Source organism: Coregonus lavaretus (genome assembly GCF_964263955.1).
Source record: "Coregonus lavaretus genome assembly, chromosome: 15".
Taxonomy (NCBI): Eukaryota; Metazoa; Chordata; class Actinopteri; order Salmoniformes; family Salmonidae; genus Coregonus; species Coregonus lavaretus.
In genome coordinates this window covers 25,694,033-25,715,861 of record NC_140002.1, presented here as the reverse complement: position 1 = coordinate 25,715,861, position 21,829 = coordinate 25,694,033, and the positions used below count along the sequence as shown (strand labels likewise).

At 43.7% G+C, this 21,829-nt stretch overlaps 1 protein-coding gene across 1 annotated transcript in view; it reads right to left on the bottom strand.

Annotated features, from left to right (window-relative positions):
- The window catches only part of LOC311142289 (LHFPL tetraspan subfamily member 7 protein-like), a gene marked incomplete at both ends in the record, with an annotated part of 169,972 nt that extends 149,343 nt beyond the window's left edge, over positions 1–20,629 (bottom strand). Inside the window, one exon of the mRNA XM_084177910.1 lies at positions 20,312–20,629. Within this exon, the coding sequence (XP_084034036.1) occupies positions 20,312–20,629 (318 nt within the window). The remainder of the gene's footprint in view (positions 1–20,311) is intronic.
- Positions 20,630–21,829: the final 1,200 nt, after the last annotated feature.

Sequence of the window (21,829 nt, the reverse complement as noted above, 5' to 3'; positions counted from 1 at the left end):
CACAGGGTCAGGTACAGCGGATAAAATAACCACCTCTTCCCTCACCTGACTAGCCCCCAAATTCCCTCCCTCCTTCATTCCTTCTAACTCTTTTCCTTCCCTCCTACCCATTCCATTGGACTGTGGCAAATAATACATCACAATGACAGTCGGATCCGATCAAATAAAAATAGATGGTTTGAACTGTATGGAAGTCTTCACAGAGCTGTGTTAATGATCCCAGTCCCAGTCCCAGTCCCAGTCCCAGTCCCAGTCCCAGTCCCAGTCCCAGACTTGGCAAGGGATTGGGCAAGAGCCTCTGAAAAGGCCTCTTTTATACCAGGGCAGTGGGGGGCTGTCAAAGAGAGAGAAAGGAGGCACAGTTTCTTCCTTTTTCATCTTCTCTTTCAATAGAGGACTAATTTAATTTATACTTTGTTTTTTTTCTCCCTAATTCTCTTGATAACAAACAAACACAGCATTTGTTTTTTTTGTTTTGAGGCTCATGCTAAACAGAGAACAGAGAAAAACACATGGGAATATAGCAGTACAGAAAAAGCAAGCAGATATATGAACAGTAGTCATTCAGAATGGCATTTTTGCATGAAGTTGAGGGTGGAAATGATAGAAATCTGCCTGATAAACAAGCCAAATAAATCAAAGTCAACTATGTGTGATTGTGCTAATTAGAGTAACTATGTAGCTATGCATGTATATCTGGCACACTTACAAACAGCAAGTGGAATACAGAGGCAGAATCCTACAATTATGTTAGATTTATTTCTTACACTAAGCGGCACTCTGAGCTGTACAAAGAAGAGAGCGGGGGGGGGGGGGGTGAGATGAGAGGAGTAAGAGATAAAGAGAGCGAGAGATGAGAGGAGGAGAGTGAGATGAGAGGAGGAGAGAGATTCAGAAAGAAAGGGATGCAGAGAGAGGGGTGAGTTAGTAAAGGAATGGAATATACTGTATTCTAATTCTCTTCCAATCCACATTAGTTGTCTCTGTAATACTGACCAAACCCACACACTTATAAATACAATGTTCCCTTGCTCTGGAAGGTCCGATAGTAAAAACATTTGCTTTCACTGTGGGTGTTTTATTTACCAACAGCCTGATTAGATATGCATAATCTCACCTTACTGTACCCGCTCCTGTTAGTTATGGTAAACAACGCATTACTTCCCCCTTTCTTTAAAAATGAATGAAATGGATTATCAAAAACATGATAAAAGGCTCCATCTCCATCCATACACACAAAAACATTTAGTATTTTCTCTCTGATTAACAGAACTTTGTAATAATCACGACAAATATTCTAAAGGCAGAATGTAGGATAAGAAGTCATCTGGGAGGAGTGTTCAGAGTGTTCTGGATTCTGAGGTAAAAGAGTCAAACATCAAACAGCTCTTCTGAGTGAGTCGGAACAAAACTCTGGAGAAAATGTTCAGTTTATGAGAGAAAACTACAGTTGAAGTCGGAAGTTTACATACACTTAGCTTGGAGTCATTAAAACTCTTTTTTCAACCACTCCACAAATTTCTTGTTAACAAATAATAGTTTTGGCAAGTCGGTTAGGACATCTACTTTATGCATGACACAAGTAATTTTTCCAACAATTGTTTACAGACAGATTATTTCACTTATAATTCACTGTATCACAATTCCAGTGGGTCAGAAGTTTACATACACTAAGTTGACTGTGCCTTTAAACAGCTTGGAACATTCCAGACATTTATTGAATGGCTTTAGAAGCTTCTGATAGGCTAATTGACATCATTTGAGTCAATTGGAGGTGTACCTGTGGATGTATTTCAAGGCCTACCTTCAAACTCAGTGCCTCTTTGCTTGACATCATGGGAAAATCAAAAGAAATCAGCCAAGACCTCAGAAAAACAATTGTAGACCTCCACAAGTCTGGTTCATCCTTGGGAGCAATTTCCAAACACCTGAAGGTACCACGTTCATCTGTATAAACAATAGTACGCAAGTATAAACAGCATGGGACCACGCAGCCATCATACCGCTCAGGAAGGAGACACGTTCTGTCTCCTAGAGATGAACGTACTTTGGTGCAAAAAGTGCAAATCAATCCCAGAACAACTGCAAAGGACCTTGTGAAGATGCTGGAGGAAACAGGTATCCACAGGTAATCCACAGTAAAACGAGTCCTATATCGACATAACTGAAAGGCCGCTCAGCAAGGAAGAAGACACTGCTCCAAAACCGCCATTAAAAAGCCAGACTACGGTTTGCAACTGGACATGGGGACAAAGATCGTACTTTTTGGAGAAATGTCCTCTGGTCTGATGAAACAAAAATAGAACTGTTTGGCCATAATTACCATCGTTACGTTTGGAGGAAAAAGGGGAACGCTTGCAAGCCGAAGAACACCATCCCAACCGTGAAGCACGGGAGTGGCAGCATCATGCTGTGGGGGTGCTTTGCTGCAGGAGGGACTGGTGCACTTCACAAAATAGATGGCATCATGAGGAAGGAAAATGATGTGGATATATTGAAGCAACATCTCAAGACATCAGTCAGGAAGTTAAAGCTTGGTCGCAAATGGGTCTTCCAAATGGACAATGACCCCATGCATACTTCCAAAGTTGTGCCAAAATGGCTTAAGGACAACAAAGTCAAGGTATTGGAGTGAACATCACAAAGCTCTGACCTCAATCCTGTAGGAAATTTGTGGGCAGAACTGAAAAAGCGTGTGCGAGCAAGGAGGCCTACAAACCTGACTCAATTACACCAGCTCTGTCAGGAGGAATGGGCCAAAATTCACCCAACTTATTGTGGGAAGCTTGTGGAAGGCTACCCGAAACATTTGACCCAAGTCTTCCACCAGAAATTCCATCACCTGGTGTTTTGTTGATGGTGGTGGAAAACGCTGTCTCAGGCGCCGCTCCAGAATCTTGCATAAGTGTTCAATTGGGTTGAGATCTGGTGACGGACTCACACCCTTTAAACCGCTTATGCTCCTTTGAGACCCCTCTTTCAAAGTCACAGATATCTCTTCTTCTAGCCATGTTAGACAAAATAATGGGAAACTGGGCATTTTTATACATGACCATAAGCATGATGGGATGTTAATTGCTTAATTAACTCAGGAACCACACCTGTGTGGAAGCACCTGCTTTCAATACTCTGTATCCCTCATTTACTGAAGTGTTTCCTATATTTTGGCAGTTACCTGTACATAGCAACATGTTCAATGGCAATCAACTCTCTAACGCCAAATCAATGCAATGATCCTTCTTATAAGTCCAGGATAGTAAAGAGGAAAGTTTCAGACACATGCTTGCTTTTTTCAAAATAAATGAAAAATCTAAAAACATTACAAAAGAAGAACCTTGGAGTCCGTCATACTTTTCAGAAATCAAATTTATGAGATTAAGAAAATAACATTATACATGTTTCAAGGTTGGATGCTCTACACAGAGGTAAATTAACTGAATTGCTGGGTTTGAAACAGAGTTGCATCAGCCTGATTGTAACATAATTTCCTTAGAGAGAGAGAGAGAATTTTCTAAATGTTAAATTGGAAATGATGCAACTGAACAACAATACGCTGTGGAACCTTAGTCGTAAAGGAGGGGTTTGTCACTATGTGCTGGGTGCTTGATTAATCAGAGTTAAATTGTTGTGTTCAGAGGCCTGGGATAGAATGGGAATAAACTAATCTTATCCAGCCATTACTGACAGACTATAACCACTGCACTATCCCCTACTGTGATCTACACAGAACATGAGTGAATTGGTAATGGATTCACTATGGGGTTTTTGTAGTTTGAAATCAAAATAATTGGGAACACTAATTTTATTTTTGACAATTGTGTCTAAGAGTTGATCATTAGTGGCTGTCTTGTTTAAGTTGTTCTCAAAGATTTTGGTACAAAAAATGGAATAGATTGCAAACAAACTCCTTCCCGTAGATGACCTCAGAAACGACCAGAGTGGCTCTACACTTATGGTTATTACCTAAACGTGTCATGATAACAAACTAGCAAGGATGGATTACAGAAATGCATATGCATACTTCTTTTCAAAAGCTTCATTTCCAAGGCTTCCAGAGTTGCTCTGACAACAATAGGTAGACATGCTGGACATTTAGCTGTATATATTTCAAATATCAGCTAAACAGGTTGTGTCCCTTCTACCTATTTAACTTGCTTATTTAACTCAACAGTATTCTACTCCTAGAGAATCTAATATTTTATTCTCAAGCTGCAGGACTTGCCTGACTCTTAAAAAGGTTTAAAAAGGCTTTGAAGCACTATGTTTGAGCGCTTTGGAAGAGTACCCCGAAAATCATGTTTGATCTTTTTCATTGGGTAGAGAGAAAGAGAGAGAGATAGATACAATTTCTATAAAGACAGCCATGGAGGGCCCACATAGGCCTCCCTAAATCATCTATAATTCAAGATGATATAATCAACAAGAAATGCAGTTCTTCTTTTAGACGCTGGCTTCAGTACATCAACCTTGTACAAAATGTGTTGGGTGATTTACAGCATTAGTGCTGAAGTGTTATTTTCCCCTCTTGCTTTTCTCCATTATCCCTGGCCTCTGTGCAGTGACTACAGATGGAGACTAGCTAACGGCTACAACCTGAACCTGGCTCCATGCATCAAGTCAAGTGAGCTATCTATCATTTATGGAAAAAGAAATGTTTGAGCATTGCCTGTTAAATCAATACATAAACTACCCTCTGGGTCTACAATGGAGGCAGGTGGTGGGGTGACATGCTGGTAGACAAATGGACAGCAGACATGCAGAACAGCCTGACTCAGCAGCTTCCTGAGTCACTCTCTATATCGCTCTCTCTCCCTCTCCATCCTTCTCTGTCGCTCTCTCCTATATATCTCTGTCTTTCTATCTCTGTCGCTTTCTCTCTCACTCCGTTTCTCTCAATTTTTTCTCTACCTCCTTTCCTCCATCCCTGTTCTTGATTAGTAAGCCACAGATCTGTTGCTACCTGGGAATTGCTGATCAGAGGGTCTTAAATATCACAAAAGCAAAGAGTATAAATTCAGCAGAGGCAGATACTAATTCGAAGGATGCGAGAGACGGAGTTGATGCAATTTCTGCAGTGGGGTGAATTCAGCCAGCGAAATACAAGTTACATAAAGCTATTTATTTTGCCCCAATTCTCATCCTAGTTTTGAAATAAGAAGTGAGTGAGATTTGTCTGTACAGTATATGACTTAACAGCCACATAGGGATACATACAAAGTGATGATCCCTTGGTGGTATGCCTAATAAGAGAACACCTGCATCCGTTTCTATGTCTCTCCATCTCTCCATCCTTCTGTATCTCCTTCAGGCCCACCTGTTTCATCCATCACACTGTAGGCATCAGGTTAAATCTCAGTCCTCCTGTGTTACTCCTCCTGACCCACCTTCATCACACGTGTCTGCCTCTACCATCACACTCACCCAAAGCCACCTGACCCCCCTGCACCCCCCTGTGTCTGCCTCTACCATCACACTCACTCAAAGCCTCCTGACCCCCTGCAACCCCATATGTCTGCCTTCACCACCAAATTCACTCAAAGCCACAAATCCTGACCCCAAATTCCAAATCCCAGGCCTATAACAAGTTGACCCCACTGACAAATGCCTGAGCTTCTCCCAATCACATGAGCTAAATTGGTTCGAAATTGGATTGCTCTCTGAACTGGCTCAGCATCAGACAGACCCAGACCACTGGGTGACTGACGACCACTGACTGACTGACGACCAAACCGGCAATAGATGAGACTTCAGCTGGGAATGAATGGGCTCTGAGGAACTGGGGCTTTGCTTACAGGTCAACCTGTTCACCTTGCACTACTTTGATTATGATCAAATGGACCTTGACAGCAAAAGAAGATTACTTTATTTTCCAATGTCCACAAATGTACAAGGGAAAGTTGTGTTCTGCTTTATCCCAACCCTGCTGAAAGTCACACAGACACATACACACAGAGAGGGCGGAGCGGTTGGAGTGAAATGGTGTCAAGCCAATAGAGACTTTAATTAATTCAGAAGTGTCACAACAGGATTATCTGCAATCAGAATAGTCCATCCATAAATTATGGATGTAAATTGTAGCCATTCGTTTTGGCACCAATCAGAGCCTGGCCTCTATGCATGTATGATAATGTGAGAGACAGACAGAAGCATCTTCCCACACGCACCTGATTTCTCATAAGGTGAGCTGTCAAAGGACACCTCATCATCTGTTGTCTAAATCATGTCCAGCCCCTTCTCCATCTCCTCCTAGATTGCTGTATTACACATCCAGTGCATTTCGGGATGTTGCACTTACATTTACATTTACGTCATTTAGCAGACGCTCTTATCCAGAGCGACTTACAAATTGGTGCATTCACCTTATAGCCAGTGGGATAACCACTTTACAATATTTTTTATTTTTATTTCCCTCTTTCTTTGGGGTGGGGTAAGGGGGGGTAGAAGGATTACTTTATCCTATCCCAGGTATTCCTTAAAGAGGTGGGGTTTCAAGTGTCTCCGGAAGGTGGTGAGTGACTCCGCTGTCCTAGCTTGTTCCACCATTGGGGTGCCAGAGCAGCGAACAGTTTTGACTGGGCTGAGCGGGAACTGTGCTTCCGCAGAGGTAGGGGGGCCAGCAGGCCAGCGGTGGATGAACGCAATGCCCTCGTTTGGGTGTAGGGACTGATGAGAGCCTGAAGGTACGGAGGTGCCGTTCCCCTCACAGCTCCGTAGGCAAGCACAATGGTCTTGTAGCACTTCCACTCATGCTTAGAGAGGGCAACCAACCACAAAAAATGTCAATACTCATTCTTCACTGAGCCTTGGGCAAGGGCTATATCTGTGTGATATAACAACAGTTCTAAGATGCTTTGCTAGGCAGCCAGCCAAAACTACAAATTAAATGTACCCTGTGTTTCTAACAGTCTCCTGAAAAACAACTCTGTGGAGAACATGCCATAAAAAACAAACTCTCTCCCTTCCTCGCTCTCTCTCTCATCCAAACTCACTTTCTCCCCCTCTCCTCCCTCCCTCTCCACCTCCCTCTCTCCCTCTCTCCTGCTCATCCAAACTCACTTCCTCTCTCTCTTCCTCCCTCGATCTCTTCCTCCACCTCTCCCTCTCATCCAAATTCACGTTCAGCCTCTCAGCCATGTTACCCTCCTCCTCTTCATCCCCTTCTCTAGCTCCTGGGTCCTGTCTCTGCTCCCCAGACTAGCAGTCCCTGGACCACTAATTACTGTATGAGTGTTGACATGGACAGCCACTATCAATCACATCAGTCTCTTCTGATCACAGTTATGCTTTAATGTGTGTGACTCAGTGGAGGCTCATCAGAGGAGGAAGGGGAGGACCATCCTCCTCAGTAAAAAAATAAATAAAGTGAAACATTAAAAAAGTGGTACTTTTTAGATCAAACTATACTACATATATTCACGTCACCAAATAATTGATTAAAACACACTGTTTTGCAATGAAGGTCTACAGTAGTCTCAACAACACACTCTAGGCTAGCACCGTGGTGTAGCTGGAGGACAGCTAGCGTCTGTCCTCCTCTGGGTACATTGACTTCAATTCAAAACCTAAGAGGCTCATGGTTCTCACCTCCTTCCATAAACTTATACAATAATTATGACAACTTCCAGAGGACGTCCTCCAACCTATCAGAGCTCTTGCATGAACTGACATGTTGTCCACCCATTCAAAGGATGATAGAATTAATCTAGTACTGAAAGCATTAGCTACAGCTAGCTAGTACTGCAGTGCATAACATATGGTGAGTAGTTGACTCAAAGAGAGGGAAAGACAATAGTTGAACAGTTTTGAACAAAGAATTTCTTCAAAAATGAATGAGAAGTGAGAGAGAGGGAGAGAGAGAGAGCGAGAGAGAGCTTGCTATATTTCGTTGTATTTTTTAAAACTTTCACTTACTTAGCCTGCGAATGCAGCTAGCTAGTTTAGCCTATTCAAACACCTGGCTCAAACAGAGAGGGATGCCATGTTAGCTAGAACTTTGCCAAGTCATGGTAAGCTTTTGGTTTTATAAATGTATTGCTACTGGGGCCCGCTTGTGTAACTGCTAAACTGCTTGCTGACTGTACACTGTACTGCATGATTGTAGCGTGTTTTTTTTTTTTTTTTTTTTTTTTTGGGGGGATGGATCAGCTTAATATTGCAGATAGATTGCATCTTCTATCAATGTAATTGTCTGCATCACTTCCAATCCCCCATGTTTATTTTTATTTTTTATATATATATTCCCCTTTATTACTTTTCAACCCCACCATCCGTTAGTAGCGGGTTTACTAACGCGTTAGTTCTATCTAGTAGCTACGATGATTATGGGGCTTGCCGAGTGGTGCAGCGGTCTAAGGCACTGCATCGCAGTGCTTGAGGCGTCACTACAGACCCAGGTTCGATCCAGGGCTGTGTTGCAGCCGGCCGTGACTGGGAGACCCATGAGGCGGTGCACAATTGGCCCAGCGTCATCCGGGGGAGGGTCTGGCCGGCCAGGATGTCCTTGTACCATCGCGCTCTAGCAACTCCTGTGGTGGGCCGGGTGCATGCACGCTGACACGGTCGCCAGTTGTACGGTGTTTCCTCCAACACATTGGCGCTTCCGGGTTAAGCAAGCAGTGTCAAGAAGCAGTGCGGCTTGGCAGGGTCATGTTTTAGAGGACGCATGGCTCTCGACCTTCGCCTTTCCCGAGTCCGTACGGGAGTTGCAGCGATGGGACAAGACTGTAACTACCAATTGGATATCACGTAAAAAGTAAAAAATTAAAATAAAAAGCTATGTTGACTATGACATTAGCTAATATGGTGACATCGATGTAGGCTGTGTGTAGCAGTTAGCGGTTATGATATGAAGGTTTGGCTTGGAAAGTTTTTTTGCCTGGTCATAGACAGCTGCACTGAAGTCCACAAGTGAAGGGAATAGGTGAGAGGAGGAGAGCGCGTAGATGCGAGAAGGAATTAATGAGCAAAGTGATCATGCTGTTCGTATGTGGCTACTATGAAAGTGAACTGTGTTTGCATGTGATCAGGGGTGTATTCATTCCGCCAATTCTGTTGAAAAATGTTTCTTAAATGTACGCAAACAGAACAAAACGGGGATAAACATACCTGAATTTGTCGAATAGAAACTCTTGTTTTGCAACTGTTGGACTAATGATTACACCCTAGATCAGCTAGATGCAGGCAAGAGTGTGCAAGGCGGTACTGAATGTGGCACTGTCTTTCACCTTGATTACTCAAATGTTTCTTTCATTCATAGGTTAGGTTGTAGCAACCTAATGATAGGTATAGGGAAAATTTGAGTATCATGTAGTAACCTAAACCTATCGATGTTACATTGAGCTCGGTGAATGGAATATGAATGACATTCTTCCAATATGTTGTAATAGAAATAAGGCCATGCTCATTAAAAAAAATATCGTCCTCCCTCATCTTAAAACGGCACCGACTGCCACTGGTGTGTATGCGTGACAATCCATTCTGTGATGTCTCTCTGTGTAAGAAATAGAATCAGGTCAGGACAATCCACCCAGACAAAGCTCTCTAGCGTTTTCTGTAACGCAGCAGTCTGCTTTTGTCTCTCACCGCCACTCCGCTCCGTTCCGTTCCAGTCCTCTCTCCAGGGCCACGGAGATATGACCCGGCACACCCCCCAAAAAAAGTCCCCAGAACATTCGTTAGGTCGCGGCAAATGTTCTCATGACACAAAAACTATCCAGTCGTGGCGATGATTATAGAATGTTTGTATAAAACATTTGCTTGATGTTGCAAGAACATTCCTAGAACAAATTGTATCTGTTCTTTAAAGGTTCCCAGAATGTTTCATTAGGTTGTGGGAACAGTTTGGTGAGAACAATGCGGGGATATCACAAAATATATTTTCCCAAAACACAAAAACTGTCCAGTTGTGCGGATGATTTTACAACGTTACAATGTATTCCTGATTGACCATACTGCCATGGCTATATACTGAAAAAAGAAGACGTAAGCGAGCTTCCCTGGTGGTGCAGAGGATAAAAGACCTGGCTTGGGAACCAAACCTTGCAAATTCAAACCCCACATGTGCAGACTGTCAACATATGAAGTGTAAAAAATATATTTGTGTGAATTAATGCAGTTCAAATGTCCTATGAATGAAATTAAAATGCCATGTGTCTCTATATTACCTACAATACAGTTCTTTAATGAGAATTGCTGTTAAACCTGGAGTGAAACATAATGGGGATGTATTCTAATTTGCATGCTGAGAATGTTGTGGTAATATTAGGTCAAACTTAAATATACAATTTTCTAAATGTTCTTGAAATGTTCCGAGGACCTACAAGACAAGGTCAAATGTATATTGCGTGAACATCAATGGAATATTATGTTAAACCTAAAACAAATATGCTATGAACGTCATACAAATTTACTTATTTTGTTCTTATACAGTAACATTAATGGAATGTCCTGTGTAACCTAACAAACAGTTTATGAATGTCATCACAACTGTGGGGACTGAGCATATCATGTTACCACAACCTAATGAAACATTCTGGGAACCTTTAAAGAACAGACTAAATGTATTCTGGGAACGTTCTTGTAACATCAGGTGAATGTTTTTTGCACCCTAAAAGAAACATTGTAGAATCATCCGCACAACTGGACAGTTTTTGTGTTCTGGGAACATATCTTTGTGATGTCCCCAAGGCCGTAACCAGGGTTTGAGTTTTAGTAAACAATAAAACAAAAAAATGCTATTTGGAGAACAGCAAAAACAAGCAAAAATGACCCCGGCCATTATCACCTTGGCTGCTGTAGGTTCATTCACCTCAGTCGATCTACAAACACATAGCCTATTAGCTAAAAAATTGTAATGTTATACCCCTGAAAGGGGGGAAATATGAGAAATGAGTCACACCGACACGTAGCATCAGCGACGAAACGAAAAAGTATGCATTCTTTAAAACTGTTTTTCATTTTGATTGGATTTTATTGTAGGCCTATAGGGAAGATAGGTCATGTGGAGATGTTCCTTTTAAAACATATCTTATTTAAGTTCCTAACTTGTTTGATAAGATTAGTACAGATTTTCTCAGGAGACCACACATGGGGTCCCGACCCCAAATTTGGAAACCACTGTACTAACTCTCTGCTTGCTTTCTCTGTCTCGATCTCCTCTGCTTCCTATTGTCCTTATATGTAGTTACAGCCATGATGTCCCCACAATGTTCTCACCAGACTGTTCCCACAACCTAATGAAACATTCTGCAAACCTTTAAACAACAGATTAAATGTCTTATAGGAACATTCTTACAACATTAGCCGAATGTTTTATACAAACTTTTTATAATCATCAAAACGAATAGACAGTTTTTGTGTTATGAGAAAATTTGCCGCAACCTAATGAATGTTCTGTAAACTTTCACAGAACCAATGTTGCTTTGCTGGGAAAACATTACTGGTACATTATGTTACTACATTACCTGTAAACCTAATGATAACTTTTGGGGAATGTTTTGTGGTGGTTGTTACAGATGTACAGATTTTAGTGAATGTTAAGAGAACATTCCAAGGATATTTCAAAAAAAAATTAAAACATGTTTTTATCAAAAACTTTCTCTGAATGTTTTTGGGATGTTATCATCCAATTTTTGTCACGCCCTGGCTTTGGGGACTCTTAAATGTTGAGCCAGGGTGTGGAGTTTCTATGTCATATTTTCTATGTTGTGTTTTCTAGATCGTGTTGATCTATGTTGGCCAGGGTGGTTCCCAATCAGAGGCAGCTGTATCTCGTTGTCTCTGATTGGGGACCATACTTAGGCAGCCTGTTTGGCACTAGTCGGTGTGGGATCTTGTTCCGTTAAAGGTTTGTTTTGTGTAACCTAGGACTTCACGTATCGTTTGTTTGTTGTTTTGTCGTGAGTAAAGGACTTAATAAAATGTACGCTTATCACGCTGCGCCTTGGTCCGTATCTTCCATAAACGATCGTGACAGAAGATCCCACCAAAAGAGGACCAAGCAGCGTGTCCAGGAACAGACAGCCTGGACCTGGGAGGAGATCCTGGACGGGAAGGGATCCTGGACTTGGGAGGAGATTCAGGCCGGAATGGATCGCCGTCCTTGGGAGGAGACTGTGGAGGCGCGCTATAGAGAGGAGCAGCGGCAACGCAGAGGGTACCGGCCGAGGAGGAAGCCCGAGAGACAGCCCCAATTTTTTTTTTTTGGGGGGGGCTAAAAGGGTGGTTGGCGGAGCCTAGGGTTAGAGCAGAGCCAACTCCCCGTACTCAGGCTAGGAAGCGTGTGACTGGGCAGGCTCCGTGTTATGCGGAGCCACGTACTGTGCCGCGAGTGTTCCGGCACAGTCCTGTACGTCCTGTGTGTCGTGCAAAGATGGGCATTCAGCCAGGACGGGTTGTGTCAGCTCTCCGCTCCAGACCTCCAGTCCGCCTCCACAGTCCGGCCCGGCCCGTTCCGGCTCCCCGCACCAAGCCAGTGGTGCGTGTTCCCAGTCCGGTCCGGCCTGTTCCTGTCCCTCGCGCCAAGCCAGTGGTGCGAGTCGCCAGCCCGGTCTGGCCTGTTCCTGCCCCTCGCACCAAGCCAGTGGTGCGTGTCGCCAGCCCGGTCCGGCCTGTTCCTGCCCCTCGCACCAAGCCAGTTGTGCGCGTCGCTAGCCCGGTCCGGCCTGTCCCTGCCCCTCGCACCAAGCCAGTGGTGCGCGTCGCCAGCCCGGTCCGGCCTGTTCCTGCTCCCCGCACCAAGCCAGTGGTGCGCGTCGTCAGCCCGGTCCGGCCCATTCCTGCTCCCCGCACCAAGCCAGTGGTGGGCGTCGTCAGCCCGGTCCGGCCCCTCCTGCTCCCCGCACCAAGCCAGTGGTGCGCGTCGTCAGCCCGGTCCGGCCCGTTCCTGCTCCCCGCACCAAACCAGTGGTGCGTGTGTCCAGTCCGGCATGGCCCGTGCCTGTTCCACCGGTGCCTGGTCCGGCACCGGTCAGCTGCTCCACTCCAGAGCCAGAGCAATCCGCTCCACCGGGGTCCGGTCCAACTCCAGTCAGCGGATCCACTCCGGAGCCAGAGCAATCCGCTCCACCGGTGTCCAGTCCAGCTCCGGCCAGCGGCTCCAGTCCGGAGCCTGTACGGTTTGATCCACCGTTGTCGGGTCCAGCTCCAGTCAGCGGTGCCAGACCAGATCAGGGGCGCAACGGGGAGGTGGAGAGAAAGTGGTGGTCACGCCCGGAGCCGGATCCACCTACCCTGTTGTGTTTGTGTGGCGCGGTCGCAGTCCGCGTCTTTGGGGGGGGGGGTACTGTCACGCCCTGGCTCTGGGGACTCTTAAATGTTGAGCCAGGGTGTGGAGTTTCTATGTCATATTTTCTATGTTGTGTTTTCTAGATCGTGTTGATCTATGTTGGCCAGGGTGGTTCCCAATCAGAGGCAGCTGTATCTCGTTGTCTCTGATTGGGGACCATACTTAGGCAGCCTGTTTGGCACTAGTCGGTGTGGGATCTTGTTCCGTTAAAGGTTTGTTTTGTGTAACCTAGGACTTCACGTATCGTTTGTTTGTTGTTTTGTCGTGAGTAAAGTACTTAATAAAATGTACGCTTATCACGCTGCGCCTTGGTCCGTATCTTCCATAAACGATTGTGACAATTTTAGATAAAACCCTAACTAGAACTTAATGGGAATCTTAGCTAATGTTCTGGGAATATTCCCAGTTTGCTGGGGAGACACCTATTATTATTAGGCCACATAACATCATCTATAGTAGAGATACACATTCCTGGACAAATACCTTTCACCGCAGCTCATAGCTAGCTATCCCATTAGCCATGAATCAGAGGCCTACGCCTACTGAAAGGGTGGAGGGGAGGAGAGGAGACATTACACAGAGACATTGGTGAGCGCTAACACTAAATCTACAGGGAGAAAAACCTTAGCCTCAGGCTGCACCATGAAAGGGACAGACAGAGTGCTTTCGATTTGGAGAGATTTTGCAACTCTTCATTGTGAAAGTGCATGGGCGTAACTGGTATATATCTCAGGGAGTGACAGGGAATCCATTGACTCCCGTGCCATTGTAAGATGTGGGCCCTTCTGGGACCTTGGCTCCTGGCTTGGCCCGACCTGCAAGCTTGAGAGTAGAGACCAACACACACTCACACACACACACACACACAGGCCTCGTCCATTATTTTATTACCTAGCAGCAGCAGCCTCTGATAACACCCGGGGGCTAGGCTCCCCGTTTTGTTGGGCAGGCAGAGGGCCCTTAACAGATTCAGCGCAGAAATAAATATGAATTGCCTGGACTGTCCACCCCCATCCCAAAGTTCAGTTAATTCCATTTGAAGAGCATTCCACTTCCACTCAGAGCCAGCTCTATTCTGTCGCTATGGACTATGAAAGTTTAGGGGGGTTTATATATAAGGAAGGAAGTGTTTTTCACAGACTTAAATTAAGTATTTAAAACTAGATGTCTGAAAGGACAATGTGTGACTCATCATTTTAGCAGCTCTGTATGGAAGTCTGAGGAGAGGATTGTGTTGTGCATTGCATTGTGGAGTTGATTGCTAGACAACTGATCACTCCAAACCCTGGGAATCTCAGACTTGTCAACCTGCCATTTTCTGAAGAGAAACAAAAGATGAGGATGAACTTCTACATTTTTCAATCACTGTTTCTGGAGGCTGGCCATGACTCATCTATATTGCAACCATGACAATCTTTGTAGAAGTACACCCACACGCACACACACACACAGATACACTCACACATAGATGACACACACACACACCATTCACACAGCAGTTGGATGTGTCAAGACGGAGCACTAATCCAGCGTGCTACAGGGCCAGGTTAATCCAGCAGTGCCAGTGTTTACAGCCGTGGGTGGAGCCCAGGCGATGCCAGCCCTCGGCTGCTGGAAGCACACTAAGCTACTAACAACTTAAGTGAAATTCTTCTGGCAGGTGAGACGAGCACCACCTCCTCCTCCTTCACACTTTATCTACCAGCAGGTCACAGTACAAGTCCCTAGCTAACACTTCCTCCAACCTGGCAACCTCTAACACCTGGATTGACTGACACCTACCAACCTTGCAACTGCTGCCTGCAGCCCCAGAATGCGCATGCAGGACAGGCTGCTTTGAAAACGATAACATCAACACAACTCAGTCAGTCTTATGAGAGAGGTGGAGAAATGACTTGATATAATCAGGGTTGATTCTAATAATCCCTTCTGTTACTGTTCATTCCTTAATACTTTAGTAAACTATGCAATTATGTATAGAAAACATATTATATTGACTGCTTATATTACTTTGTAATAGTGTATAATTACTTTATAAATCCATTGTATCACGTTTGTGTTCTATTCTACGAGATCAGGTCTTACATCTGTGCATGTGTTTTCAAGCCGTTTATTAAACACACTCATTCCGCCCCAGAGCTAGTTGCCACAGTAGCAGACACTATCAGGCCTGCCAGTAAGGGCTGCAGCCTGGCACATCTCTTGGCTGGCTCCTCAGTGCCAAGGCTGGATGGCAGCGCAGGCCAACCAGGGCTTTAAAACATGGAGGGAGGACAGAAATTCAACACACTAACCAGAGCACATCTAGGCCAGGCACAGAGGGAGTGTGAGAGAGCCGAAGCCCTCCTTCTTGTTCTGTCCCCTCTATTGGGCTCTGTACACACACACACACACACACACACACACACACACACACACACACACACACACACAGATCAGTGTGAGCTGTCAGTGTAGGCCAGCTGAACACAGCCCCTCAATGATGGACTCCACAGACCCCATGCTTTCTGAGATAGGGGGGCCTTTTACCCTGTCATATACAGAGAGGAACAGGAAGCGGTGGTTGTGGGTGGTAGTGTGTGTGTTTGTGAGTGTTGGGGGTGGGGGTGGGGTCAGTTAGTGTGTGAGTGTGTACGTGCGCATGGTGTGTACATGCATGCATATGCATGTGTGTGTGTGTGACAATGCATACGTATGTGTGTTTGTATGTGTGCGCATATTTGTGTGTGTCTGTGTGTTTTTGTGTGTTCGGCATGCATATTGTGTGTGTATTTGTGTAAGTGTGTGTATGTAAATGTGTGTGGGAGAGAGAGGTGGAGTGTAAGGGTTGGTGTGAGGTGTGACCCAGGTGCGGTGCAGGATAGACAGTAGGCAGTAGGCAGAGATGGTGAAACAAGGATCTTTACTCGTGGTCCCGAAGCCAAAATACAAAATAGACTTATCACGATAAAAGAAAGGTGGAGCAAATAAGTATCCAAAAACCAGCTGACAGCCAAAATATGAAATACCTACGACTGAAACAAATAACGAAACAGGGAGAACACTTCTCAAGTACCTGTACATAGATCTCCAATCAGACACTGAGTAGTACTGCTGGACATAGAGAAACTAACAGAGAAAACTGAGCAAGGGAACACAGGGAAGTGAGGGCATAAATACACAGGTGAATAGGTAGACACAGGTGACACCAATAGGATACTGATTAGTCCAGACTGTGAGTGAGGAGGTGCCTAAGGTTGTCAGAGGATGACACCTAGTGGGTCGCTCCGGAACTGCGACCCCATCCTGTAACAGTGGAGTTGTTTTAAAAAGCAGGACATCAGCGGAATAATCTGCAAACCAATAACTGGTCCCTTCACCTTTATTAATGGCCATGGGGGCGTGATACTGGGATGCTGTGCTACTATGATGCTGCATGGGATACTGTGATGCTGTGCTTAGGCCACCTTGATCACAGATGTATCCATGTATAGTGCCTAGTGAAAGTCTGCACACCCCATTCAGTCTTCAAATGTTGCTGCCTTAAATTTTTATCTAAAAGGATTCATGTTTTTCCTACAGATCTACACAGCCTACTCGACATTTTCAAAGTGAAAGAAAATTATAGAAAATGTTCAAAATTTAAAAAAATGCTGTATGTCGTCACACCCCAGAGTTAATAATTGGTGGCAGCACCTGAATAAGATTCTACCAACTTTGTACAACTCTTAGGGCAACATACACTGAGTGTACAAAGTATTAGGAACACCTTCCTAATATTGAGTTGGACCTCCTTTTGCCCTCAGAACAGCCTCAATTCGTTGGGGCATGAACTCTACAAGGAGACGAAAGCATTCAACAGGGATGCTGGCCCATGTTGACTCCAATGCTTCCCACAGTCGTGTCAAGTTGGTTGAATGTCCTTTGGGTGGTGGACCATTCTTGATAAACACAGGAAACTGTTGACCGGGAAAATGCAGTTCTTGACACACTCAAACCGGTGTGCCTAGCACCTACTACCATACCCCGTTCAAAGGCACTTAAATATTTTGTCTTACCCATTTACCCTCTGAATGGCACACATACACAATCCATGTCTCAATTGTCTCAAGGCTTAAAAATCCTTCTTTAACCTGTCTCCTCCCCTTCATCTACACTGTTTGAAGTGGATTTAACAGGTGACATCAATAAGGAATCATAGCTTTCACCTGGATTCACCTGGTCAGTCTATCTCATGGAAAGAGCAGGTGTTCCTAGTGTTTTGTACACCCATCCATTGTTTTTGTCAAAATTGCTCATGCTCTGTAAATATGGTTGGGAATCGTTGATGGACTACAATATTCAAACCTTGTCTCTGATTTTCAAGTAAATCTATGTCAGGATTGAGACTGGACCACTCAAGAACACCTCTTAGAAAGCCATTCTGGTGTGTCTTTGGCATTAACATTTTTGTAATTGTCTCGCTGAAAAATAGAACTGTGTTGTTTTGTATTGGAATTGACCCAAACCTATAGTTTTTAATTTAGGCCAAAAAGTTTATTTATTTGCTGTGTTGTCTTGCAGTATTACAAAACGGGCTTGTTGCAAACATAATGGATGATTTGGAATGGATTTTTTAACACAGGTTTCCTTCTTTTCTCTTTGTCATACAAGCCAGTAATGTGGAGTGAATGCAATGTTGTTGATCATCTGTATTTTCAAGTATTGTGGTGGCAGCATCATGTTATGGGTATGCTTGTCAACAGCAGGGACTGGGGAGTTTGTCAGGATTAAAATAAATATGAAAGGAGCAAAGCCCACGTATAAAGTTAAGAGTATAACCCGACTCAGTCGTATTTAATCCCTTTTTAGATCGGATTTTAAGGCAGCAAAATGTGAAGACTGTGCAAGGGGTGTGTAGACTTTTACTAGGCACTGTCCAAGAAACACTTCGCTCAGTCAGTAACTCACTGGGTACTAAAGGTACTGTACTGCCTGGCTGTCTGAACAGGTGAGACTACTCAGAAATCAAAACCCAGAGATGAAACCCTTCAAATAAAGTGATGACACTCTTCAAAGGTCTCTGGAACATTAGCTGTCAGCACAAATAAAAGGAATGCCCATTCAGCAATACAGTACCTCCTATCCACAAACACCTGAATCTTCATAATTTGAAAATATGAAGGGCTAAAAGTACTACAATTATTAACCCATTCTGCTCTGCTTTATATTAGACTGTGGACTCTACTCAGACATGTTTGCCTGATCCATCTTCTACCTGTGTGGGAAAACTATAGTAGCTACGTATTTGATTATTTCCTGCACACAACCCCTAGCTACTACAACTGAACTGCCACTTAATAATATCTCCCTTTCATATGTTAATTTCTCCTGCTCATACATAATCATAACTCCTGAGGAAGTTAGTGGGCTATTGCAGTTTTTTTTTTAGACATGGTCGTGGGTCCTGCTCTTTCTAATCTAGAATGAAAATAAGCACTGGAATGCACTGGACAGCTCTACAGGAATGCCCATGGTGCAATGCAGCGCAGATGCAACTGGACTCCTGGGGGGGCCCATGCTTCTGGCTGCCCCAGAGTTGCAAATAAGATAACTTACACAATCACAAATTCCATTTGGAGGGAAGTTAGCCAACATAGTCACTTAGACAGCCACAGTGAAATCTCTTGATTTAACTTGACACAAGGTCCCATTGCTTTACCCCAGTCATTTCTTAGCACATGCCCTCATTCTGTATTGAATGGAGTTCAAAATGTTTTTTATGACAGATCTTTGGTGTTTACAGACTGAAGGTTCATGCTTGTTGACACGTTTTCAAAAGTGGATCACTGCTACTACATGAAGACCATTGATTGTTAAAAACCATAAACTATTTAACAAGAGGAGCAAGAGCATCTCTCCCTCATAGTTTGTGACCCATTAATGACCATAACTAAATTAAGCACTATGCTATACTTTGTCAAATCAAAGCATTCATATTCTGAATAGGAAAAACTGAAATCCTAGGGAACTGTATCCAGTAATGCAGCCTGCAGTGTCTGGGTCTATGGCTGGCAGTAGTTATGTAACCAGTTATCCTCTGAGAATGAAAGAAACAAGCCCACTGACTGAAGGTGGAAGTGTGTGATGTGAGAGAGTCCCTATGGCACTACAATACCGTCATCTCACTCAACTGCCATGCTAACCCTGGCCCAGCTCCTTAGCTCCAACAAACAATTTAGCTCCGAATAAATAATGATAAGTAACATAAGAAATGCCAGGTCCTTATTGCCAGTTTTACAGTTCATTACTACTGTAGCTACCCCTCCCTGAGTGTTCTGTACTACCTATTAGTGGTACCTAATTCCTAATAGTGGCAGAATAGAAACCCATATATCGGCCAGATAAGGTGCCAAACACTTGCCCTCTGCTGGTGAGAGATTAGCCAACAATAACTCCCCTGGGTAGACACTGATGGCATTAGGCACCTCTCCATCCATCCACCAGAGAGACTGTTGCTGTGGAAGGTTAATCCACAACCCCAACCTTGCCAACAGGTCTCACCTGAGGGCAAGGACCTTTCATTGTGACATAACTAATTCAATAACACCTGTTGACTATCAGCTTTGAACAACACCTAATGGAAATCTATACCTACTCCTTTTGGAGATCAGTGTGCAGCAAGTGTTCCGTTTATGGTTTTAGTTGGCTTTCTCAATCTCATTGATTGTGCATGCTGCCATGTCCATCATCAACAACACTAATGTCACTATCTTGGAGTCCTGAAAACACTCAAGACAGTGATGAAGGAGCTGCCATGACTCAAAGTCCTCTCTCAGCTGGTCTTATAAGGCACAGGGGTATGTTTGCTCATCACAGACAACATAATGAACATGTATCCTTTGTGGATTCTGGAAGTCTCTGCATGATCATGTAATTGCTATGTAATTTAGATGTAATAACAATGTAATAAACATTGCTGCCATTGTATGCAACACTGTTTACTAATTTGTTACCATAACACATTAATTCAAGTGTTGCATGTATGATCCATGAATGGTCATGTACCTGCCACGAGCTGGATGGAATCTCAGCGAATTTCCCGAGTCCTCCGAAGGTGTAGCATCTGTACATATGGTCCAGGGACTCGGAGCAGTGCCAAAGTAAGCCGAAGCTCACAGAGTCCTTATTTTTAAGATGGTCCTTGACAATCCACGCAGGTGATATAAAACTGAAACTACAGATAGCGACCAGAGCGTAGGACAGAAAGACCCAAAAGCAGCCCACACAGCTGAACATCCTCGCAGCTTGGGGCAACGAGTAGCTCGGAGACAGATCGATACCAACCCCGGCTTCTTTCTTCTTCCGATCCAGCAATGAATGCATTTGGAGCTCACACACCCAAAAGAGATCACTGAAGCTCTCCCCAACAAATACTACATCAGCAGCCTCCTGCAGCAACAGAAATAGTTAACAATGTGTTATCCGTATTGATGATTTAAAGGGATATTCCAGTGACCCAAACATCTGCTCGGGATTTCATAAAAGAGTCAAACATGAGCACTTCTAGGTAAACAAGCTGCCACCTCAAAAAGAAGTAATGTTTCCTTTAAATAGGCTATCCGCGACTATACTTGAGAATCTAGAAATATGAGTCACCGCAGGACACAAAAGCTGTTTGTCACACCCGAAACAGAGATGCGCAACTGTCATTCTGTAGATGGTCGCCGCCTGGAAATATGGAACTATCAAATTATCTTAATCGAATCTTACTCACGAGATGTAAAAAATGGTTAGTGTTGCAGTTGGTGTCTATGGGTACGGTTTTGAGTCGCCGCGCTTTGTTCAGCAGGATAAACCGTGGTTTTGGTTACGCGTGGTAACCAGTCGGCAACATAAAAGTGTCCACATTGGCGCGCGCGTCATTGCGCACTGGGAATACTCAAGTGGGCGTATCCCCAAATGTTGTAAACCGTCACTTGTGTTCTCATGTTACTTACTGTAGGTAAATATATTTTTAGAGCAAAGTGATACTAAACCATAAAGATTGCACATTTGGCAAAACATTTGCTAAAGTGCCCATATTTTACTGCAATTGTCTGGGGGAAACAAGAGGAAATAATATTTACAGTGAAATAACCTAGTCCTGATTATTATTGGACAAAACGCTGTTTTTGTCGTTTAAACAAAAATAAAAATCACTGAATATTATATACTTATTGCTTATCATTTGTAGTTAATAGAGATACATTTATCTTGCTCATTTTTGTTTCAATACAGTCCACATTGCCCCCCACTGGTTAAATGGCATTGCAACAAGAAAAATCAGATTTGCTGTTTGATACCTAATTTAGCTACAATATAGGCAGAAACATTTTATTATACGATCGCCATAAAATACTTACAATAAAGTGTATCATACTGTACAACATAAAATGGTGATAAAACTATTTGGATGCGCAAAACTGCAGCATCAACCCCAATAGAACTTATGCAAAAGCTAACCACACGCTTGAAACACTGCACTGGGATGAGCATTCATTTGCTTAATTACAGGTTGCATCACCATCTGGCTAGAGGTTAAAT